Source organism: Pygocentrus nattereri, chromosome 4, assembly GCF_015220715.1.
Source record: "Pygocentrus nattereri isolate fPygNat1 chromosome 4, fPygNat1.pri, whole genome shotgun sequence".
NCBI lineage: Eukaryota > Metazoa > Chordata > Actinopteri > Characiformes > Serrasalmidae > Pygocentrus > Pygocentrus nattereri.
The window spans coordinates 20,431,761-20,456,641 of record NC_051214.1 but is presented as its reverse complement, the minus strand read 5'-3'; the positions used below and the strand labels follow the sequence as shown (position 1 = coordinate 20,456,641).

The 24,881-nt window shown below is 43.8% G+C and overlaps 3 protein-coding genes and 2 pseudogenes across 3 annotated transcripts; all 5 read left to right on the top strand.

Annotated features, from left to right (window-relative positions):
- Positions 1-3,436, top strand: part of LOC119263166 — a 4,493-nt pseudogene extending 1,057 nt beyond the window's left edge.
- Positions 3,437-6,683: 3,247 nt separating this feature from the next.
- Positions 6,684-8,644, top strand: LOC119263194 (zona pellucida sperm-binding protein 4-like). Its single transcript, XM_037537551.1, has 8 exons — positions 6,684-7,056; positions 7,147-7,334; positions 7,422-7,519; positions 7,593-7,750; positions 7,828-8,020; positions 8,119-8,266; positions 8,341-8,416; positions 8,493-8,644. Exons 1-8 carry the CDS (start codon positions 6,726-6,728, stop codon positions 8,624-8,626), a joined length of 1,326 nt encoding a protein of 441 aa, XP_037393448.1. The 5' UTR covers positions 6,684-6,725; the 3' UTR covers positions 8,627-8,644.
- A 3,318-nt stretch (positions 8,645-11,962) lies between these two features.
- LOC119263196 lies at positions 11,963-13,890 on the top strand (annotated as a pseudogene).
- Positions 13,891-17,224: 3,334 nt separating this feature from the next.
- On the top strand, positions 17,225-19,152 carry LOC119263197 (zona pellucida sperm-binding protein 4-like). The gene is made up of 8 exons (XM_037537558.1): positions 17,225-17,564; positions 17,655-17,842; positions 17,930-18,027; positions 18,101-18,258; positions 18,336-18,528; positions 18,627-18,774; positions 18,849-18,924; positions 19,001-19,152. Exons 1-8 carry the CDS (start codon positions 17,240-17,242, stop codon positions 19,132-19,134), a joined length of 1,320 nt encoding a protein of 439 aa, XP_037393455.1. The 5' UTR covers positions 17,225-17,239; the 3' UTR covers positions 19,135-19,152.
- A 3,250-nt stretch (positions 19,153-22,402) lies between these two features.
- LOC119263188 (zona pellucida sperm-binding protein 4-like) lies at positions 22,403-24,414 on the top strand. The gene is made up of 8 exons (XM_037537536.1): positions 22,403-22,826; positions 22,917-23,104; positions 23,192-23,289; positions 23,363-23,520; positions 23,598-23,790; positions 23,889-24,036; positions 24,111-24,186; positions 24,263-24,414. Exons 1-8 carry the CDS (start codon positions 22,445-22,447, stop codon positions 24,394-24,396), a joined length of 1,377 nt encoding a protein of 458 aa, XP_037393433.1. The 5' UTR covers positions 22,403-22,444; the 3' UTR covers positions 24,397-24,414.
- Positions 24,415-24,881: the final 467 nt, after the last annotated feature.

Genomic DNA, 24,881 nt, shown 5'->3' with positions numbered 1-24,881 from the left:
TGGGTTGGCTCTTCAACATCATTTGACTACTATGGACCCTGTTGCCTAGATTATCCAGGGCTAGGAAAATAATAGACCCCAGTAATGTACCTTGTTGCCACTCCTCCAGTAAGTTCTTACCAATCAGAGTCGTGTCGGGACCAGAGCGCCCCTTCCTACCCTGAGTCCCAGACGATGTGTGAAAAAAACATGCATGTTGCTTATCAGTTAATTCGAAATTAAGTTTTAGTGCTAAATTATTCTGTTCTCTAATGCAAAAAGGTACTTAAAATCAAAAGATTTGAATAACGTTCTTGCAAAATACAAAACAGCAATACAGTCAAAAAGATTAAAAAGCATTCTTGCAGAAGTTTAAAGAAAATGAAAAACCAAACTTCAGCCAGTGGTTCTTTTGAGGAAGGACGAGGACAAGGCTTTTTATTAAGTTTCAGGTGAACAAGATGGCTCCCACAGCCAAAATGCAAACATCCAACACATTACATCAGGTTTTATAATGTATTTCGAATATGCTCATTACCCCTCCCTGGGTGATTTCTTCAGTCCTCCTCTCTGACCATCCTAGGGATCCCATTGGCTATCATTATATTGCTATGTTAAATTTGTACTTTTTGATACCTATATGCTTGTCTGACAAGGACATTTTTTTTACGACTGTCCATATCGGGCCTTTTTAATTATATATATATATATATATATATATATAAATGTTCATTCTATATATATCAAAGTTCATTAAATATTGCCTGTTTGGCTTTCAATTATAGGTGTATATATATATTACAGTATGACCACCCTTATTTCAGTTACAGACTGTAGTCCATCTGTGTCTCTGATACTTTGTTTTACCCTGTTCTTCAGTGGTCAGGACCCCCATGGACCCTCACAGAGCAGATACTATTGGGTGGTGGATCATTCTCAGCTCACTGAGGTGGTGTGGTCTGAGTGGATCAGACACAGCAGTGCTGCTGAAGTTTTTACTCAGTGTCCTGTCTATTAGGCACGACTCCTACCTTGTCAGTACACCTTGTAGATGTAAAGCCAGAGATCATCTGCTACACATAAACATTTGTGGTATTCGATCACTTGCATTGCTGGAAAGCTTTTATCAAATGTTTCACACATTTTAAAATGGCAACAGACACAGCCTGATCACAAGCAGGATGCCAGGTCCACACACAGAAGAGTAGACTCTCACTGTTGTTTTAGAGAAACGAAAAGAATTTTTACACCATCACAGACAGAGGCTTTGACTTTCCATGCCTAAAATATGAAGAGGATGATCTTAATCCCAATTACCTCCGGAAGGTTGTTCACAGCGCCTATGCAGGTCATAAACTACACAGGGCTGGAAAACAATTGATGGCTAATAGAGTGGGAGGAGGGGCTTTTTCAGTATTAGGAGGGAAAAGAGAATAAAAGTGAATGTGGGGGTGGCAAGCTACTTGTTAGCAAAAGCAGTTTGAGGATTATGGTAAAATGTGGGTGAGTATAGCTTGTGTAGCACTTTTTGTGCACTTGAACAGTATGGGCATTACAGCAGTATCGCCGTGGAGTCCACAAGCAGCAAAGCGGCCTGTCCCTCACTTTCCTGGGCCACGTGATCCTCCACAAGAAGCAAAGTGGCCTCTCCCTCACTTTCCTGGGCCACGTGATCCTCCACAAGAAGCAAAGCAGCCTCTCCCTCACTTTCCTGGGCTACTTGATCCTCAACAACCAGTGGTCACTCCTCATATCTGTGGAGTGGATGATGTTGACAGGGTTCCTTGTGGCGAACCTGGTATAGATGCTGCTCAGTGTGGTGCTATAAACTGCTGTTTTGATGGGCAGCAGTGCTACTATGGGAGAACTGGTAAGAGTTTGTCTCGGTGTTGATTTTATGAACTTTCATTTCTAATGGTTAAAATGAAAACTACAAAACCTCTTCCCTTCTTGTTTCTAGTGACTGTCCAGTGCACGATAGATGGCCAGTTTGTGTTGGTGGTGGCCAGGGATACAACGCTACCCAGACTGAGCCTGGATTCAATCAGCCTGCTGGGAGGAAGTGACGCCCCTGCAGTGCTGTTGATTCCAATGCTGACTTTGCTATCTACCAGTTTCCTGTAACTGCTTGTGGCACAAGAGCAATGGTTGGTTTGAGGTGTTCAGCTTTCAGGTGGGTGGGGCTTGTTTTGTATTGGTGCTCTCAATGTGTGCTATGTTTGTTCTTTCTCCAGGAGCTGGGTGGCTATGTGGTCTATGAGAACAAAATGTCCTCCTCCTATGAAGTTGGAGTGGGACCCCTTGGTGCCATCACAAGAGACAGCCACTATGAGTGAGTGGAAACCCAAGTCATGTAGTAGATGTTAGTTCAAGGGCTTCTGCTAATGTCTCCCTCCCTTTGCCAGGCTTTACTTCCAGTGTAGGTATGCTGATGCAACTGTTGCAGCACTGGCTGTTCAGCTTGCCTCAAATAATCCTCCTATGCCTGTAGCTGCTTCTGGACCCCTCATGGTAGAACTAAGACTAGGCAGTGGTCAGTGTGTGACAAAGGGCTGAATGCAAGGTAAGCTACTTCTGTCTGGACAGCTGTGAGCGTTTGTCTTGTCTCTGGTACCTACAATGAATTGTGGTTCTCAACAGCACAAGCGGCCTATACATCGTACTACGGTGATGCTGACTACCCTGTGACTAAGGTTCTGAGGGAGCCTGTGTATGTTGAAGTGCGTATATTGGGGAGGACGGATCCCAATATTGCGCTGGTCTTGGGACGTTGCTGGGCAACCTCTTCCCCTGACCCCTTCAGCATTCCTCAGTGGGAGCTTCTGGTGGATGGGTGAGTTGGATGCAGTGCAAGGGTGCTCAATCCAGGATTGGGTACCCCTGGTCTAGTGCTTTAATACAGGCATAGTGTTGACCTGGGGTTCTCCACAGGTGCCCATACCAGCATGACAGCTACCTGACTACTCCCATTCCAGTTGATGGGTCGTCTGGACTTCAGTTCCCCAGCCATTACAAGCGCTTTGTCCTGAAGATGTTCGCGTTTGTGGATCATGCCTCCATGGCTCCCTTGCAAGAGAAGGTAATGTTTCACTTCTGATAAGCTTGTTCATGAAGACAAGGGGGTTGTTGCTCAGTTTCTTGTTCTTTTTCCAGGTGTTCATCCACTGTAGTACATCAGTGTGTCAGTTAACTGCAGCTGACTCCTGTGAACCAAGATGCAGCAGGCAAAGTAAGTAGAATCTGTGTGGTGGAAGGTGTTCTCCCCCTCCCTGCTTGGACTCATTTCACTTTTTTCTGCCCCACAGGAAGAGATGTTGTCGCAGCAGGACGGAAGTCTTCTCATCAACTGACGGTAGTGTCTAGTGGGGAAGTCATCTTCACAGAGAAGGCTGAAACTGTACCACCTGAGCTTCAGGGAAATCCAAATCTTGTGGAATAAAAATATCGCCTTCACATACTGTGTAATGGGTCTTTGCCCTGACACTGGTGTATGATTTGGGTCCAGCAAGTTTCTTAAATGCTTCTCAAGGTGACTAGGTAACCCTGTAATAGATGGGTAAAGAAGCTGCCTTAGCTTTGAGCAAAGCCTAGGGTCTCAAAAGAATGTGGAGTAAAGGATATTGCTGCAAGTTGTGGCTTGACCCCATCCAGTGTACTGACACCTTGCTTCTTTGGTTTCCTTCTATAGTAGAAGGTTAAAGTAGCTAAAGAGCAAGTCTGTCTCCAAGCCAACAATCTCATAGATGATGGAGTAAATTTGCTTGGGAATGCTGCCTGAGGCCATTCTTTATTGACCTTCATTTGCTTTTTACATGGCTGAGGGGATTTGGGCACCTGGCTTTGGCAGTAATGGTGTTTATCTATTATATCCCAACTTATGGATTGGAATACAACTTTGCTGTTGTAACATGAGTAATTACAAACCTGAAATGTAATTGGCTAGCAGTTGGGTTTGTTTACCAAAAGAAGGTGGGTAAGGTTAAATGATTGGCCAAAGAAGAAAATGTGATCAAAATACCACTATCCCTCCTACCTTTTTAGCAATTCAGTTATGAGGTGGCAAGTCCTATACTAGCATTTGAAAGCAAAATACTGTTTTCCACCAAGTTATTGCTGAATAGATGGGGCTTTAGAGCCTTTTTTCTTTAACGAAAACTCACCCAGTTGATGGAATGAACATAGTTGAAATACAATTAACTGCATGACATTAGCAAGAGATCTTGATATAGTATCTATGCAGACAGATTACACTATATTGCCCAAAGTATTCACTCACCCCTCCAAAGAATTGAATTTGGGTGTTCCAATCACTTCCATGGCCACAGGTGTGCAGACTGCTTCTACAAACATTTGTGAAAGAATGGGTCACTCAGGAGCTGCAGCGAAGTACTGTGACAGGATGCCACCTGTGCAACAAGTCCAGTTGTGATCTTTCCTTGCTACTAAATATTCCACAGTCAACTGTCAGCAGTATTATAACACTGGGGTTGTGTGTATTGTAGCGTTGTTCCTCAGTTACAGTGTGCGTTTACTATTTTGTGTCCTGCTCAGTGTTAGTGTGTTTGTCATCATAAAGAGTAGGGCAAGGAGTGACATACCTCAGTTTTCATTTGGCATGGTTTTCCTTTGCTCTCAAGAGTCTTTATCAAACAGAAATTATGGTCTCATCTGACTCTTCTTCTGCAGCATGTCAAATTATATATCTATTGAAGCTACAGATGGGTGGAGCTTCAATTTCTATCAGCCACTCTCAGACCACTCTGTCCAAGGGATCACTGTGTATACATACTGGTGACTCTATCAGAATTCCCTTCCTTTAAGCTCCACCTGGAGTTTGTTGATGCCCATTTATTGACGCACGGTTTTTGTTGGCCATCCTCTGCCCTTCAACAGTGACTTTCATTCTCTTCAAGGGTTGGTCATGCGAGAGCTTGAAGGGCTTCTTGAAAGGTAGAATAAGACCTGCCGATGATGATTTGGCATGCGCGTTTCTGGAAAGTCTCAATCTGGTATGATTGAACCTGCGTATGTCAAAGTTAGATCAGAGATTGCCATTCCAGGTCTTCTTAGTATTCTCAAGAAATGAAGTCTGGTATTTGCTTTCTTTACAATAGCCTGTGTGGGATGGTCCTATTGTAAATCTGACTGAATCAAAACTCCAATTACCTTGATAACTTTGCAAGATGGTAGCGGTTGTCTGGACAGGTAAAGGGGTGTAGGGGAAGTTGGGTTCTTCTTAAAAGTCACTGTCATGATGTTGCATTGGGTTGGCTTCAACATCATTTGACTACTATGGACCCTGTTGCCTAGATTATCCAGGGCTAGGAAAATAATAGACCCCAGTAATGTACCTTGTGCCACTCCTCCAGTAAGTTCTTACCAATCAGAGTCGTGTCGGGACTCAGAGCACCCAGCCTTCCTATCCTGAGTCCCAGACGATGTGTGAAAAAAACATGCATGTTGCTTATCAGTTAATTCGAAATTAAGTTTTAGTGCTAAATTATTCTGTTCTCTAATGCAAAAAAGGTACTTAAAATCAAAAGATTTGAATAACGTTCTTGCAAAATACAAAACAGCAATACAGTCAAAAAGATTAAAAAGCATTCTTGCAGAAGTTTAAAGAAAAATGAAAAACCAAACTTCAGCCAGTGGTTCTTTTGAGGAAGGAGAGGACAAGGCTTTTTATTAAGTTTCAGGTGACAAGATGGCTCCCACAGCCAAAATGCAAACATCCAACACATTACATCAGGTTTTATAATGTATTTCGAATATGCTCATTACCCCTCCCTGGGGTGATTTCTTCAGTCCTCCTCTCTGACCATCCTAGGGATCCCATTGGCTATCATTATATTTGCTATGTTAAATTTGTACTTTTTGATACCTATATGCTTTGTCTGACAAGGACATTTTTTTACGACTGTCCATATCGGGGCCTTTTTAATTATTATATATATATATATATATATATATATATATATAAATGTTCATTCTATATATATCAAAGTTCATTAAATATTGCCTGTTTGGCTTTCAATTATAGGTGTATATATATATTACAGTATGACCACCCCTTATTTCAGTTACAGACTGTAGTCCATCTGTGTCTCTGATACTTTGTTTTACCCTGTTCTTCAGTGGTCAGGACCCCCATGGACCCTCACAGAGCAGATACTATTTGGGTGGTGGATCATTCTCAGCTCACTGAGGTGGTGTTGGTCTGAGTGGATCAGACACAGCAGTGCTGCTGAAGTTTTTACTCAGTGTCCTGTCTATTAGGCACGACTCCTACCTTGTCAGTACACCTTGTAGATGTAAAGCCAGAGATCATCTGCTACACATAAACATTTGTGGTATTCGATCACTTGCATTGCTGGAAAGCTTTTATCAAATGTTTCACACATTTTAAAAATGGCAACAGACACAGCCTGATCACAAGCAGGATGCCAGGTCCACACACAGAAGAGTAGACTCTCACTGTTGTTTTAGAGAAACGAAAAGAATTTTTACACCATCACAGACAGAGGCTTTGACTTTCCATGCCTAAAAATGAAGAGGATGATCTTAATCCCAATTACCTCCGGAAGGTGTTCACAGCGCCTATGCAGGTCATAACTACACAGGGCTGGAAAACAATTGATGGCTAATAGAGTGGGAGGAGGGGCTTTTCAGTATTAGGAGGGAAAAGAGAATAAAAAGGTGAATGTGGGGGTGGCAAGCTACTTGTTAGCAAAAGCAGTTTGAGGATTATGGTAAAAATGTGGGTGAGTATAGCTTGTGTAGCACTTTTTGTGCACTTGAACAGTTTGGGCATTACAGCAGTATCTCCGTGGAGTCCACAAGCAGCAAAGCGGCCTGTCCCTCACTTTCCTGGGCCACGTGATCCTCCACAAGAAGCAAAGCAGCCTCTCCCTCACTTTCCTGGGCTACTTGATCCTCAACAACCAGTGGTCACTCCTCATATCTGTGGAGTGGATGATGTTGACAGGGTTCCTTGTGGCGAACCTGGTATAGATGCTGCTCAGTGTGGTGCTATAAACTGCTGTTTTGATGGGCAGCAGTGCTACTATGGGAGAACTGGTAAGAGTTTGTCTCGGTGTTGATTTTATGAACTTTCATTTCTAATGGTTAAAATGAAAACTACAAAACCTCTTCCCTTCTTGTTTCTAGTGACTGTCCAGTGCACGATAGATGGCCAGTTTGTGTTGGTGGTGGCCAGGGATACAACGCTACCCAGACTGAGCCTGGATTCAATCAGCCTGCTGGGAGGAAGTGACGCCCCCTGCAGTGCTGTTGATTCCAACGCTGACTTTGCTATCTACCAGTTTCCTGTAACTGCTTGTGGCACAAGAGCAATGGTTGGTTTGAGGTGTTCAGCTTTCAGGTGGGTGGGGCTTGTTTTGTATTGGTGCTCTCAATGTGTGCTATGTTTGTTCTTTCTCCAGGAGCTGGGTGGCTATGTGGTCTATGAGAACAAAATGTCCTCCTCCTATGAAGTTGGAGTGGGACCCCTTGGTGCCATCACAAGAGACAGCCACTATGAGTGAGTGGAAACCCAAGTCATGTAGTAGATGTTAGTTCAAGGGCTTCTGCTAATGTCTCCCTCCCTTTGCCAGGCTTTACTTCCAGTGTAGGTATGCTGATGCAACTGTTGCAGCACTGGCTGTTCAGCTTGCCTCAAATAATCCTCCTATGCCTGTAGCTGCTTCTGGACCCCTCATGGTAGAACTAAGACTAGGCAGTGGTCAGTGTGTGACAAAGGGCTGTATGCAAGGTAAGCTACTTCTGTCTGGACAGCTGTGAGCGTTTGTCTTGTCTCTGGTACCTACAATGAATTGTGGTTCTCAACAGCACAAGCGGCCTATACATCGTACTACGGTGATGCTGACTACCCTGTGACTAAGGTTCTGAGGGAGCCTGTGTATGTTGAAGTGCGTATATTGGGGAGGACGGATCCCAATATTGCGCTGGTCTTGGGACGTTGCTGGGCAACCTCTTCCCCTGACCCCTTCAGCATTCCTCAGTGGGAGCTTCTGGTGGATGGGTGAGTTGGATGCAGTGCAAGGGTGCTCAATCCAGGATTGGGTACCCCTGGTCTAGTGCTTTAATACAGGCATAGTGTTGACCTGGGGTTCTCCACAGGTGCCCATACCAGCATGACAGCTACCTGACTACTCCCATTCCAGTTGATGGGTCGTCTGGACTTCAGTTCCCCAGCCATTACAAGCGCTTTGTCCTGAAGATGTTCGCGTTTGTGGATCATGCCTCCATGGCTCCCTTGCAAGAGAAGGTAATGTTTCACTTCTGATAAGCTTGTTCATGAAGACAAGGGGGTTGTTGCTCAGTTTCTTGTTCTTTTTCCAGGTGTTCATCCACTGTAGTACATCAGTGTGTCAGTTAACTGCAGCTGACTCCTGTGAACCAAGATGCAGCAGGCAAAGTAAGTAGAATCTGTGTGGTGGAAGGTGTTCTCCCCCTCCCTGCTTGGACTCATTTCACTTTTTTCTGCCCCACAGGAAGAGATGTTGTCGCAGCAGGACGGAAGTCTTCTCATCAACTGACGGTAGTGTCTAGTGGGGAAGTCATCTTCACAGAGAAGGCTGAAACTGTACCACCTGAGCTTCAGGGAAATCCAAATCTTGTGGAATAAAAATATCGCCTTCACATACTGTGTAATGGGTCTTTGCCCTGACACTGGTGTATGATTTGGGTCCAGCAAGTTTCTTAAATGCTTCTCAAGGTGACTAGGTAACCCTGTAATAGATGGGTAAAGAAGCTGCCTTAGCTTTGAGCAAAGCCTAGGGTCTCAAAAGAATGTGGAGTAAAGGATATTGCTGCAAGTTGTGGCTTGACCCCATCCAGTGTACTGACACCTTGCTTCTTTGGTTTCCTTCTATAGTAGAAGGTTAAAGTAGCTAAAGAGCAAGTCTGTCTCCAAGCCAACAATCTCATAGATGATGGAGTAAATTTGCTTGGGAATGCTGCCTGAGGCCATTCTTTATTGACCTTCATTTGCTTTTTACATGGCTGAGGGGATTTGGGCACCTGGCTTTGGCAGTAATGGTGTTTATCTATTATATCCCAACTTATGGATTGGAATACAACTTTGCTGTTGTAACATGAGTAATTACAAACCTGAAATGTAATTGGCTAGCAGTTGGGTTTGTTTACCAAAAGAAGGTGGGTAAGGTTAAATGATTGGCCAAAGAAGAAAATGTGATCAAAATACCACTATCCCTCCTACCTTTTTAGCAATTCAGTTATGAGGTGGCAAGTCCTATACTAGCATTTGAAAGCAAAATACTGTTTTCCACCAAGTTATTGCTGAATAGATGGGGCTTTAGAGCCTTTTTTCTTTAACGAAAACTCACCCAGTTGATGGAATGAACATAGTTGAAATACAATTAACTGCATGACATTAGCAAGAGATCTTGATATAGTATCTATGCAGACAGATTACACTATATTGCCCAAAGTATTCACTCACCCCTCCAAAGAATTGAATTTGGGTGTTCCAATCACTTCCATGGCCACAGGTGTGCAGACTGCTTCTACAAACATTTGTGAAAGAATGGGTCACTCAGGAGCTGCAGCGAAGTACTGTGACAGGATGCCACCTGTGCAACAAGTCCAGTTGTGATCTTTCCTTGCTACTAAATATTCCACAGTCAACTGTCAGCAGTATTATAACACTGGGGTTGTGTGTATTGTAGCGTTGTTCCTCAGTTACAGTGTGCGTTTACTATTTTGTGTCCTGCTCAGTGTTAGTGTGTTTGTCATCATAAAGAGTAGGGCAAGGAGTGACATACCTCAGTTTTCATTTGGCATGGTTTTCCTTTGCTCTCAAGAGTCTTTATCAAACAGAAATTATGGTCTCATCTGACTCTTCTTCTGCAGCATGTCAAATTATATATCTATTGAAGCTACAGATGGGTGGAGCTTCAATTTCTATCAGCCACTCTCAGACCACTCTGTCCAAGGGATCACTGTGTATACATACTGGTGACTCTATCAGAATTCCCTTCCTTTAAGCTCCACCTGGAGTTTGTTGATGCCCATTTATTGACGCACGGTTTTTGTTGGCCATCCTCTGCCCTTCAACAGTGACTTTCATTCTCTTCAAGGGTTGGTCATGCGAGAGCTTGAAGGGCTTCTTGAAAGGTAGAATAAGACCTGCCGATGATGATTTGGCATGCGCGTTTCTGGAAAGTCTCAATCTGGTATGATTGAACCTGCGTATGTCAAAGTTAGATCAGAGATTGCCATTCCAGGTCTTCTTAGTATTCTCAAGAAATGAAGTCTGGTATTTGCTTTCTTTACAATAGCCTGTGTGGGATGGTCCTATTGTAAATCTGACTGAATCAAAACTCCAATTACCTTGATAACTTTGCAAGATGGTAGCGGTTGTCTGGACAGGTAAAGGGGTGTAGGGGAAGTTGGGTTCTTCTTAAAAGTCACTGTCATGATGTTGCATTGGGTTGGCTTCAACATCATTTGACTACTATGGACCCTGTTGCCTAGATTATCCAGGGCTAGGAAAATAATAGACCCCAGTAATGTACCTTGTGCCACTCCTCCAGTAAGTTCTTACCAATCAGAGTCGTGTCGGGACTCAGAGCGCCCAGCCTTCCTACCCTGAGTCCCAGACGATGTGTGAAAAAAACATGCATGTTGCTTATCAGTTAATTCGAAATTAAGTTTTAGTGCTAAATTATTCTGTTCTCTAATGCAAAAAAGGTACTTAAAATCAAAAGATTTGAATAACGTTCTTGCAAAATACAAAACAGCAATACAGTCAAAAAGATTAAAAAGCATTCTTGCAGAAGTTTAAAGAAAAATGAAAAACCAAACTTCAGCCAGTGGTTCTTTTGAGGAAGGAGAGGACAAGGCTTTTTATTAAGTTTCAGGTGACAAGATGGCTCCCACAGCCAAAATGCAAACATCCAACACATTACATCAGGTTTTATAATGTATTTCGAATATGCTCATTACCCCTCCCTGGGGTGATTTCTTCAGTCCTCCTCTCTGACCATCCTAGGGATCCCATTGGCTATCATTATATTGCTATGTTAAATTTGTACTTTTTGATACCTATATGCTTTGTCTGACAAGGACATTTTTTTACGACTGTCCATATCGGGCCTTTTTAATTATATATATATATATATATATATATAAATGTTCATTCTATATATATCAAAGTTCATTAAATATTGCCTGTTTGGCTTTCAATTATAGGTGTATATATATATTACAGTATGACCACCCCTTATTTCAGTTACAGACTGTAGTCCATCTGTGTCTCTGATACTTTGTTTTACCCTGTTCTTCAGTGGTCAGGACCCCCATGGACCCTCACAGAGCAGATACTATTTGGGTGGTGGATCATTCTCAGCTCACTGAGGTGGTGTTGGTCTGAGTGGATCAGACACAGCAGTGCTGCTGAAGTTTTTACTCAGTGTCCTGTCTATTAGGCACGACTCCTACCTTGTCAGTACACCTTGTAGATGTAAAGCCAGAGATCATCTGCTACACATAAACATTTGTGGTATTCGATCACTTGCATTGCTGGAAAGCTTTTATCAAATGTTTCACACATTTTAAAAATGGCAACAGACACAGCCTGATCACAAGCAGGATGCCAGGTCCACACACAGAAGAGTAGACTCTCACTGTTGTTTTAGAGAAACGAAAAGAATTTTTACACCATCACAGACAGAGGCTTTGACTTTCCATGCCTAAAAATGAAGAGGATGATCTTAATCCCAATTACCTCCGGAAGGTGTTCACAGCGCCTATGCAGGTCATAACTACACAGGGCTGGAAAACAATTGATGGCTAATAGAGTGGGAGGAGGGGCTTTTCAGTATTAGGAGGGAAAAGAGAATAAAAAGGTGAATGTGGGGGTGGCAAGCTACTTGTTAGCAAAAGCAGTTTGAGGATTATGGTAAAAATGTGGGTGAGTATAGCTTGTGTAGCACTTTTTGTGCACTTGAACAGTATGGGCATTACAGCAGTATCGCCGTGGAGTCCACAAGCAGCAAAGCGGCCTGTCCCTCACTTTCCTGGGCCACGTGATCCTCCACAAGAAGCAAAGTGGCCTCTCCCTCACTTTCCTGGGCCACGTGATCCTCCACAAGAAGCAAAGCAGCCTCTCCCTCACTTTCCTGGGCTACTTGATCCTCAACAACCAGTGGTCACTCCTCATATCTGTGGAGTGGATGATGTTGACAGGGTTCCTTGTGGCGAACCTGGTATAGATGCTGCTCAGTGTGGTGCTATAAACTGCTGTTTTGATGGGCAGCAGTGCTACTATGGGAGAACTGGTAAGAGTTTGTCTCGGTGTTGATTTTATGAACTTTCATTTCTAATGGTTAAAATGAAAACTACAAAACCTCTTCCCTTCTTGTTTCTAGTGACTGTCCAGTGCACGATAGATGGCCAGTTTGTGTTGGTGGTGGCCAGGGATACAACGCTACCCAGACTGAGCCTGGATTCAATCAGCCTGCTGGGAGGAAGTGACGCCCCCTGCAGTGCTGTTGATTCCAATGCTGACTTTGCTATCTACCAGTTTCCTGTAACTGCTTGTGGCACAAGAGCAATGGTTGGTTTGAGGTGTTCAGCTTTCAGGTGGGTGGGGCTTGTTTTGTATTGGTGCTCTCAATGTGTGCTATGTTTGTTCTTTCTCCAGGAGCTGGGTGGCTATGTGGTCTATGAGAACAAAATGTCCTCCTCCTATGAAGTTGGAGTGGGACCCCTTGGTGCCATCACAAGAGACAGCCACTATGAGTGAGTGGAAACCCAAGTCATGTAGTAGATGTTAGTTCAAGGGCTTCTGCTAATGTCTCCCTCCCTTTGCCAGGCTTTACTTCCAGTGTAGGTATGCTGATGCAACTGTTGCAGCACTGGCTGTTCAGCTTGCCTCAAATAATCCTCCTATGCCTGTAGCTGCTTCTGGACCCCTCATGGTAGAACTAAGACTAGGCAGTGGTCAGTGTGTGACAAAGGGCTGAATGCAAGGTAAGCTACTTCTGTCTGGACAGCTGTGAGCGTTTGTCTTGTCTCTGGTACCTACAATGAATTGTGGTTCTCAACAGCACAAGCGGCCTATACATCGTACTACGGTGATGCTGACTACCCTGTGACTAAGGTTCTGAGGGAGCCTGTGTATGTTGAAGTGCGTATATTGGGGAGGACGGATCCCAATATTGCGCTGGTCTTGGGACGTTGCTGGGCAACCTCTTCCCCTGACCCCTTCAGCATTCCTCAGTGGGAGCTTCTGGTGGATGGGTGAGTTGGATGCAGTGCAAGGGTGCTCAATCCAGGATTGGGTACCCCTGGTCTAGTGCTTTAATACAGGCATAGTGTTGACCTGGGGTTCTCCACAGGTGCCCATACCAGCATGACAGCTACCTGACTACTCCCATTCCAGTTGATGGGTCGTCTGGACTTCAGTTCCCCAGCCATTACAAGCGCTTTGTCCTGAAGATGTTCGCGTTTGTGGATCATGCCTCCATGGCTCCCTTGCAAGAGAAGGTAATGTTTCACTTCTGATAAGCTTGTTCATGAAGACAAGGGGGTTGTTGCTCAGTTTCTTGTTCTTTTTCCAGGTGTTCATCCACTGTAGTACATCAGTGTGTCAGTTAACTGCAGCTGACTCCTGTGAACCAAGATGCAGCAGGCAAAGTAAGTAGAATCTGTGTGGTGGAAGGTGTTCTCCCCCTCCCTGCTTGGACTCATTTCACTTTTTTCTGCCCCACAGGAAGAGATGTTGTCGCAGCAGGACGGAAGTCTTCTCATCAACTGACGGTAGTGTCTAGTGGGGAAGTCATCTTCACAGAGAAGGCTGAAACTGTACCACCTGAGCTTCAGGGAAATCCAAATCTTGTGGAATAAAAATATCGCCTTCACATACTGTGTAATGGGTCTTTGCCCTGACACTGGTGTATGATTTGGGTCCAGCAAGTTTCTTAAATGCTTCTCAAGGTGACTAGGTAACCCTGTAATAGATGGGTAAAGAAGCTGCCTTAGCTTTGAGCAAAGCCTAGGGTCTCAAAAGAATGTGGAGTAAAGGATATTGCTGCAAGTTGTGGCTTGACCCCATCCAGTGTACTGACACCTTGCTTCTTTGGTTTCCTTCTATAGTAGAAGGTTAAAGTAGCTAAAGAGCAAGTCTGTCTCCAAGCCAACAATCTCATAGATGATGGAGTAAATTTGCTTGGGAATGCTGCCTGAGGCCATTCTTTATTGACCTTCATTTGCTTTTTACATGGCTGAGGGGATTTGGGCACCTGGCTTTGGCAGTAATGGTGTTTATCTATTATATCCCAACTTATGGATTGGAATACAACTTTGCTGTTGTAACATGAGTAATTACAAACCTGAAATGTAATTGGCTAGCAGTTGGGTTTGTTTACCAAAAGAAGGTGGGTAAGGTTAAATGATTGGCCAAAGAAGAAAATGTGCTCAAAATACCACTATCCCTCCTACCTTTTTAGCAATTCAGTTATGAGGTGGCAAGTCCTATACTAGCATTTGAAAGCAAAATACTGTTTTCCACCAAGTTATTGCTGAATAGATGGGGCTTTAGAGCCTTTTTTCTTTAACGAAAACTCACCCAGTTGATGGAATGAACATAGTTGAAATACAATTAACTGCATGACATTAGCAAGAGATCTTGATATAGTATCTATGCAGACAGATTACACTATATTGCCCAAAGTATTCACTCACCCCTCCAAAGAATTGAATTTGGGTGTTCCAATCACTTCCATGGCCACAGGTGTGCAGACTGCTTCTACAAACATTTGTGAAAGAATGGGTCACTCAGGAGCTGCAGCGAAGTACTGTGACAGGATGCCACCTGTGCAACAAGTCCAGTTGTGATCTTTCCTTGCTACTAAATATTCCGCAGTCAACTGTCAGCAGTATTATAACACTGGGGTTGTGTGTATTGTAGCGTTGTTCCTCAGTTACAGTGTGCGTTTACTATTTTGTGTCCTGCTCAGTGTTAGTGTGTTTGTCATCATAAAGAGTAGGGCAAGGAGTGACATACCTCAGTTTTCATTTGGCATGGTTTTCCTTTGCTCTCAAGAGTCTTTATCAAACAGAAATTATGGTCTCATCTGACTCTTCTTCTGCAGCATGTCAAATTATATATCTATTGAAGCTACAGATGGGTGGAGCTTCAATTTCTATCAGCCACTCTCAGACCACTCTGTCCAAGGGATCACTGTGTATACATACTGGTGACTCTATCAGAATTCCCTTCCTTTAAGCTCCACCTGGAGTTTGTTGATGCCCATTTATTGACGCACGGTTTTTGTTGGCCATCCTCTGCCCTTCAACAGTGACTTTCATTCTCTTCAAGGGTTGGTCATGCGAGAGCTTGAAGGGCTTCTTGAAAGGTAGAATAAGACCTGCCGATGATGATTTGGCATGCGCGTTTCTGGAAAGTCTCAATCTGGTATGATTGAACCTGCGTATGTCAAAGTTAGATCAGAGATTGCCATTCCAGGTCTTCTTAGTATTCTCAAGAAATGAAGTCTGGTATTTGCTTTCTTTACAATAGCCTGTGTGGGATGGTCCTATTGTAAATCTGACTGAATCAAAACTCCAAGTACCTTGATAACTTTGCAAGATGGTAGCGGTTGTCTGGACAGGTAAAAGGGTGTAGGGGAAGTTGGGTTCTTCTTAAAAGTCACTGTCATGATGTTGCATTGGGTTGGCTTCAACATCATTTGACTACTATGGACCCTGTTGCCTAGATTATCCAGGGCTAGGAAAATAATAGACCCCAGTAATGTACCTTGTGCCACTCCTCCAGTAAGTTCTTACCAATCAGAGTCGTGTCGGGACTCAGAGCGCCCAGCCTTCCTACCCTGAGTCCCAGACGATGTGTGAAAAAAACATGCATGTTGCTTATCAGTTAATTCGAAATTAAGTTTTAGTGCTAAATTATTCTGTTCTCTAATGCAAAAAAGGTACTTAAAATCAAAAGATTTGAATAACGTTCTTGCAAAATACAAAACAGCAATACAGTCAAAAAGATTAAAAAGCATTCTTGCAGAAGTTTAAAGAAAAATGAAAAACCAAACTTCAGCCAGTGGTTCTTTTGAGGAAGGAGAGGACAAGGCTTTTTATTAAGTTTCAGGTGACAAGATGGCTCCCACAGCCAAAATGCAAACATCCAACACATTACATCAGGTTTTATAATGTATTTCGAATATGCTCATTACCCCTCCCTGGGGTGATTTCTTCAGTCCTCCTCTCTGACCATCCTAGGGATCCCATTGGCTATCATTATATTTGCTATGTTAAATTTGTACTTTTTGATACTTATATGCTTTGTCTGACAAGGACATTTTTTTACGACTGTCCATATCGGGCCTTTTTAATTATTATATATATATATATATATATATATATATATATATATAAATGTTCATTCTATATATATCAAAGTTCATTAAATATTGCCTGTTTGGCTTTCAATTATAGGTGTATATATATATTACAGTATGACCACCCCTTATTTCAGTTACAGACTATAGTCCATCTGTGTCTCTGATACTTTGTTTTACCCTGTTCTTCAGTGGTCAGGACCCCCATGGACCCTCACAGAGCAGATACTATTTGGGTGGTGGATCATTCTCAGCTCACTGAGGTGGTGTTGGTCTGAGTGGATCAGACACAGCAGTGCTGCTGAAGTTTTTACTCAGTGTCCTGTCTATTAGGCACGACTCCTACCTTGTCAGTACACCTTGTAGATGTAAAGCCAGAGATCATCTGCTACACATAAACATTTGTGGTATTCGATCACTTGCATTGCTGGAAAGCTTTTATCAAATGTTTCACACATTTTAAAAATGGCAACAGACACAGCCTGATCACAAGCAGGATGCCAGGTCCACACACAGAAGAGTAGACTCTCACTGTTGTTTTAGAGAAACGAAAAGAATTTTTACACCATCACAGACAGAGGCTTTGACTTTCCATGCCTAAAAATGAAGAGGATGATCTTAATCCCAATTACCTCCGGAAGGTGTTCACAGCGCCTATGCAGGTCATAACTACACAGGGCTGGAAAACAATTGATGGCTAATAGAGTGGGAGGAGGGGCTTTTCAGTATTAGGAGGGAAAAGAGAATAAAAAGGTGAATGTGGGGGTGGCAAGCTACTTGTTAGCAAAAGCAGTTTGAGGATTATGGTAAAAATGTGGGTGAGTATAGCTTGTGTAGCACTTTTTGTGCACTTGAACAGTATGGGCATTACAGCAGTATCGCCGTGGAGTCCACAAGCAGCAAAGCGGCCTGTCCCTCACTTTCCTGGGCCACGTGATCCTCCACAAGAAGCAAAGTGGCCTCTCCCTCACTTTCCTGGGCCACGTGATCCTCCACAAGAAGCAAAGCAGCCTCTCCCTCACTTTCCTGGGCTACTTGATCCTCAACAACCAGTGGTCACTCCTCATATCTGTGGAGTGGATGATGTTGACAGGGTTCCTTGTGGCGAACCTGGTATAGATGCTGCTCAGTGTGGTGCTATAAACTGCTGTTTTGATGGGCAGCAGTGCTACTATGGGAGAACTGGTAAGAGTTTGTCTCGGTGTTGATTTTATGAACTTTCATTTCTAATGGTTAAAATGAAAACTACAAAACCTCTTCCCTTCTTGTTTCTAGTGACTGTCCAGTGCACGATAGATGGCCAGTTTGTGTTGGTGGTGGCCAGGGATACAACGCTACCCAGACTGAGCCTGGATTCAATCAGCCTGCTGGGAGGAAGTGACGCCCCCTGCAGTGCTGTTGATTCCAACGCTGACTTTGCTATCTACCAGTTTCCTGTAACTGCTTGTGGCACAAGAGCAATGGTTGGTTTGAGGTGTTCAGCTTTCAGGTGGGTGGGGCTTGTTTTGTATTGGTGCTCTCAATGTGTGCTATGTTTGTTCTTTCTCCAGGAGCTGGGTGGCTATGTGGTCTATGAGAACAAAATGTCCTCCTTCTATGAAGTTGGAGTGGGACCCCTTGGTGCCATCACAAGAGACAGCCACTATGAGTGAGTGGAAACCCAAGTCATGTAGTAGATGTTAGTTCAAGGGCTTCTGCTAATGTCTCCCTCCCTTTGCCAGGCTTTACTTCCAGTGTAGGTATGCTGATGCAACTGTTGCAGCACTGGCTGTTCAGCTTGCCTCAAATAATCCTCCTATGCCTGTAGCTGCTTCTGGACCCCTCATGGTAGAACTAAGACTAGGCAGTGGTCAGTGTGTGACAAAGGGCTGTATGCAAGGTAAGCTACTTCTGTCTGGACAGCTGTGAGCGTTTGTCTTGTCTCTGGTACCTACAATGAATTGTGGTTCTCAACAGCACAAGCGGCCTATACATCGTACTACGGTGATGCTGACTACCCTGTGACTAAGGTTCTGAGGGAGCCTGTGTATGTTGAAGTGCGTATATTGGGGAGGACGGATCCCAATATTGCGCTGGTCTTGGGACGTTGCTGGGCAACCTCTTCCCCTGACCCCTTCAGCATTCCTCAGTGGGAGCTTCTGGTGGATGGGTGAGTTGGATGCAGTGCAAGGGTGCTCAATCCAGGATTGGGTACCCCTGGTCTAGTGCTTTAATACAGGCATAGTGTTGACCTGGGGTTCTCCACAGGTGCCCATACCAGCATGACAGCTACCTGACTACTCCCATTCCAGTTGATGGGTCGTCTGGACTTCAGTTCCCCAGCCATTACAAGCGCTTTGTCCTGAAGATGTTCGCGTTTGTGGATCATGCCTCCATGGCTCCCTTGCAAGAGAAGGTAATGTTTCACTTCTGATAAGCTTGTTCATGAAGACAAGGGGGTTGTTGCTCAGTTTCTTGTTCTTTTTCCAGGTGTTCATCCACTGTAGTACATCAGTGTGTCAGTTAACTGCAGCTGACTCCTGTGAACCAAGATGCAGCAGGCAAAGTAAGTAGAATCTGTGTGGTGGAAGGTGTTCTCCCCCTCCCTGCTTGGACTCATTTCACTTTTTTCTGCCCCACAGGAAGAGATGTTGTCGCAGCAGGACGGAAGTCTTCTCATCAACTGACGGTAGTGTCTAGTGGGGAAGTCATCTTCACAGAGAAGGCTGAAACTGTACCACCTGAGCTTCAGGGAAATCCAAATCTTGTGGAATAAAAATATCGCCTTCACATACTGTGTAATGGGTCTTTGCCCTGACACTGGTGTATGATTTGGGTCCAGCAAGTTTCTTAAATGCTTCTCAAGGTGACTAGGTAACCCTGTAATAGATGGGTAAAGAAGCTGCCTTAGCTTTGAGCAAAGCCTAGGGTCTCAAAAGAATGTGGAGTAAAGGATATTGCTGCAAGTTGTGGCTTGACCCCATCCAGTGTACTGACACCTTGCTTCTTTGGTTTCCTTCTATAGTAGAAGGTTAAAGTAGCTAAAGAGCAAGTCTGTCTCCAAGCCAACAATCTCATAGATGATGGAGTAAATTTGCTTGGGAATGCTGCCTGAGGCCATTCTTTATTGACCTTCATTTGCTTTTTACATGGCTGAGGGGATTTGGGCACCTGGCTTTGGCAGTAATGGTGTTTATCTATTATATCCCAACTTATGGATTGGAATACAACTTTGCTGTTGTAACATGAGTAATTACAAACCTGAAATGTAATTGGCTAGCAGTTGGGTTTGTTTACCAAAAGAAGGTGGGTAAGGTTAAATGATTGGCCAAAGAAGAAAATGTGCTCAAAATACCACTATCCCTCCTACCTTTTTAGCAATTCAGTTATGAGGTGGCAAGTCCTATACTAGCATTTGAAAGCAAAATACTGTTTTCCACCAAGTTATTGCTGAATAGATGGGGCTTTAGAGCCTTTTTTCTTTAACAAAAACTCACCCAGTTGATGGAATGAACATAGTTGAAATACAATTAACTGCATGACATTAGCAAGAGATCTTGATATAGTATCTATGCAGACAGATTACACTATATTGCCCATAGTATTCACTCACCCCTCCAAAGAATTGAATTTGGGTGTTCCAATCACTTCCATGGCCACAGGTGTGCAGACTGCTTCTACAAACATTTGTGAAAGAATGGGTCACTCAGGAGCTGCAGCGAAGTACTGTGACAGGATGCCACCTGTGCAACAAGTCCAGTTGTGATCTTTCCTTGCTACTAAATATTCCACAGTCAACTGTCAGCAGTATTATAACACTGGGGTTGTGTGTATTGTAGCGTTGTTCCTCAGTTACAGTGTGCGTTTACTATTTTGTGTCCTGCTCAGTGTTAGTGTGTTTGTCATCATAAAGAGTAGGGCAAGGAGTGACATACCTCAGTTTTCATTTGGCATGGTTTTCCTTTGCTCTCAAGAGTCTTTATCAAACAGAAATTATGGTCTCATCTGACTCTTCTTCTGCAGCATGTCAAATTATATATCTATTGAAGCTACAGATGGGTGGAGCTTCAATTTCTATCAGCCACTCTCAGACCACTCTGTCCAAGGGATCACTGTGTATACATACTGGTGACTCTATCAGAATTCCCTTCCTTTAAGCTCCACCTGGAGTTTGTTGATGCCCATTTATTGACGCACGGTTTTTGTTGGCCATCCTCTGCCCTTCAACAGTGACTTTCATTCTCTTCAAGAGTTGGTCATGCGAGAGCTTGAAGGGCTTCTTGAAAGGTAGAATAAGACCTGCCGATGATGATTTGGCATGCGCGTTTCTGGAAAGTCTCAATCTGGTATGATTGAACCTGCGTATGTCAAAGTTAGATCAGAGATTGCCATTCCAGGTCTTCTTAGTATTCTCAAGAAATGAAGTCTGGTATTTGCTTTCTTTACAATAGCCTGTGTGGGATGGTCCTATTGTAAATCTGACTGAATCAAAACTCCAAGTACCTTGATAACTTTGCAAAATGGTAGCGGTTGTCTGGACAGGTAAAGGGGTGTAGGGGAAGTTGGGTTCTTCTTAAAAGTCACTGTCATGATGTTGCATTGGGTTGGCTTCAACATCATTTGACTACTATGGACCCTGTTGCCTAGATTATCCAGGGCTAGGAAAATAATAGACCCCAGTAATGTACCTTGTGCCACTCCTCCAGTAAGTTCTTACCAATCAGAGTCGTGTCGGGACTCAGAGCGCCCAGCCTTCCTACCCTGAGTCCCAGACGATGTGTGAAAAAAACATGCATGTTGCTTATCAGTTAATTCGAAATTAAGTTTTAGTGCTAAATTATTCTGTTCTCTAATGCAAAAAAGGTACTTAAAATCAAAAGATTTGAATAACGTTCTTGCAAAATACAAAACAGCAATACAGTCAAAAAGATTAAAAAGCATTCTTGCAGAAGTTTAAAGAAAAATGAAAAACCAAACTTCAGCCAGTGGTTCTTTTGAGGAAGGAGAGGACAAGGCTTTTTATTAAGTTTCAGGTGACAAGATGGCTCCCACAGCCAAAATGCAAACATCCAACACATTACATCAGGTTTTATAATGTATTTCGAATATGCTCATTACCCCTCCCTGGGGTGATTTCTTCAGTCCTCCTCTCTGACCATCCTAGGGATCCCATTGGCTATCATTATATTTGCTATGTTAAATTTGTACTTTTTGATACCTATATGCTTTGTCTGACAAGGACATTTTTTTACGACTGTCCATATCGGGCCTTTTTAATTATTATATATATATATATATATATATATATATATATATATAAATGTTCATTCTATATATATCAAAGTTCATTAAATATTGCCTGTTTGGCTTTCAATTATAGGTGTATATATATATTACAGTATGACCACCCCTTATTTCAGTTACTGACTGTAGTCCATCTGTGTCTCTGATACTTTGTTTTACCCTGTTCTTCAGTGGTCAGGACCCCCATGGACCCTCACAGAGCAGATACTATTTGGGTGGTGGATCATTCTCAGCTCACTGAGGTGGTGTTGGTCTGAGTGGATCAGACACAGCAGTGCTGCTGAAGTTTTTACTCAGTGTCCTGTCTATTAGGCACGACTCCTACCTTGTCAGTACACCTTGTAGATGTAAAGCCAGAGATCATCTGCTACACATAAACATTTGTGGTATTCGATCACTTGCATTGCTGGAAAGCTTTTATCAAATGTTTCACACATTTTAAAAATGGCAACAGACACAGCCTGATCACAAGCAGGATGCCAGGTCCACACACAGAAGAGTAGACTCTCACTGTTGTTTTAGAGAAACGAAAAGAATTTTTACACCATCACAGACAGAGGCTTTGACTTTCCATGCCTAAAAATGAAGAGGATGATCTTAATCCCAATTACCTCCGGAAGGTGTTCACAGCGCCTATGCAGGTCATAACTACACAGGGCTGGAAAACAATTGATGGCTAATAGAGTGGGAGGAGGGGCTTTTCAGTATTAGGAGGGAAAAGAGAATAAAAAGGTGAATGTGGGGGTGGCAAGCTACTTGTTAGCAAAAGCAGTTTGAGGATTATGGTAAAAATGTGGGTGAGTATAGCTTGTGTAGCACTTTTTGTGCACTTGAACAGTTTGGGCATTACAGCAGTATCTCCGTGGAGTCCACAAGCAGCAAAGCGGCCTGTCCCTCACTTTCCTGGGCCACGTGATCCTCCACAAGAAGCAAAGTGGCCTCTCCCTCACTTTCCTGGGCCACGTGATCCTCCACAAGAAGCAAAACAGCCTCTCCCTCACTTTCCTGGGCTACTTGATCCTCAACAACCAGTGGTCACTCCTCATATCTGTGGAGTGGATGATGTTGACAGGGTTCCTTGTGGCGAACCTGGTATAGATGCTGCTCAGTGTGGTGCTATAAACTGCTGTTTTGATGGGCAGCAGTGCTACTATGGGAGAACTGGTAAGAGTTTGTCTCGGTGTTGATTTTATGAACTTTCATTTCTAATGGTTAAAATGAAAACTACAAAACCTCTTCCCTTCTTGTTTCTAGTGACTGTCCAGTGCACGATAGATGGCCAGTTTGTGTTGGTGGTGGCCAGGGATACAACGCTACCCAGACTGAGCCTGGATTCAATCAGCCTGCTGGGAGGAAGTGACGCCCCCTGCAGTGCTGTTGATTCCAACGCTGACTTTGCTATCTACCAGTTTCCTGTAACTGCTTGTGGCACAAGAGCAATGGTTGGTTTGAGGTGTTCAGCTTTCAGGTGGGTGGGGCTTGTTTTGTATTGGTGCTCTCAATGTGTGCTATGTTTGTTCTTTCTCCAGGAGCTGGGTGGCTATGTGGTCTATGAGAACAAAATGTCCTCCTCCTATGAAGTTGGAGTGGGACCCCTTGGTGCCATCACAAGAGACAGCCACTATGAGTGAGTGGAAACCCAAGTCATGTAGTAGATGTTAGTTCAAGGGCTTCTGCTAATGTCTCCCTCCCTTTGCCAGGCTTTACTTCCAGTGTAGGTATGCTGATGCAACTGTTGCAGCACTGGCTGTTCAGCTTGCCTCAAATAATCCTCCTATGCCTGTAGCTGCTTCTGGACCCCTCATGGTAGAACTAAGACTAGGCAGTGGTCAGTGTGTGACAAAGGGCTGTATGCAAGGTAAGCTACTTCTGTCTGGACAGCTGTGAGCGTTTGTCTTGTCTCTGGTACCTACAATGAATTGTGGTTCTCAACAGCACAAGCGGCCTATACATCGTACTACGGTGATGCTGACTACCCTGTGACTAAGGTTCTGAGGGAGCCTGTGTATGTTGAAGTGCGTATATTGGGGAGGACGGATCCCAATATTGCGCTGGTCTTGGGACGTTGCTGGGCAACCTCTTCCCCTGACCCCTTCAGCATTCCTCAGTGGGAGCTTCTGGTGGATGGGTGAGTTGGATGCAGTGCAAGGGTGCTCAATCCAGGATTGGGTACCCCTGGTCTAGTGCTTTAATACAGGCATAGTGTTGACCTGGGGTTCTCCACAGGTGCCCATACCAGCATGACAGCTACCTGACTACTCCCATTCCAGTTGATGGGTCGTCTGGACTTCAGTTCCCCAGCCATTACAAGCGCTTTGTCCTGAAGATGTTCGCGTTTGTGGATCATGCCTCCATGGCTCCCTTGCAAGAGAAGGTAATGTTTCACTTCTGATAAGCTTGTTCATGAAGACAAGGGGGTTGTTGCTCAGTTTCTTGTTCTTTTTCCAGGTGTTCATCCACTGTAGTACATCAGTGTGTCAGTTAACTGCAGCTGACTCCTGTGAACCAAGATGCAGCAGGCAAAGTAAGTAGAATCTGTGTGGTGGAAGGTGTTCTCCCCCTCCCTGCTTGGACTCATTTCACTTTTTTCTGCCCCACAGGAAGAGATGTTGTCGCAGCAGGACGGAAGTCTTCTCATCAACTGACGGTAGTGTCTAGTGGGGAAGTCATCTTCACAGAGAAGGCTGAAACTGTACCACCTGAGCTTCAGGGAAATCCAAATCTTGTGGAATAAAAATATCGCCTTCACATACTGTGTAATGGGTCTTTGCCCTGACACTGGTGTATGATTTGGGTCCAGCAAGTTTCTTAAATGCTTCTCAAGGTGACTAGGTAACCCTGTAATAGATGGGTAAAGAAGCTGCCTTAGCTTTGAGCAAAGCCTAGGGTCTCAAAAGAATGTGGAGTAAAGGATATTGCTGCAAGTTGTGGCTTGACCCCATCCAGTGTACTGACACCTTGCTTCTTTGGTTTCCTTCTATAGTAGAAGGTTAAAGTAGCTAAAGAGCAAGTCTGTCTCCAAGCCAACAATCTCATAGATGATGGAGTAAATTTGCTTGGGAATGCTGCCTGAGGCCATTCTTTATTGACCTTCATTTGCTTTTTACATGGCTGAGGGGATTTGGGCACCTGGCTTTGGCAGTAATGGTGTTTATCTATTATATCCCAACTTATGGATTGGAATACAACTTTGCTGTTGTAACATGAGTAATTACAAAC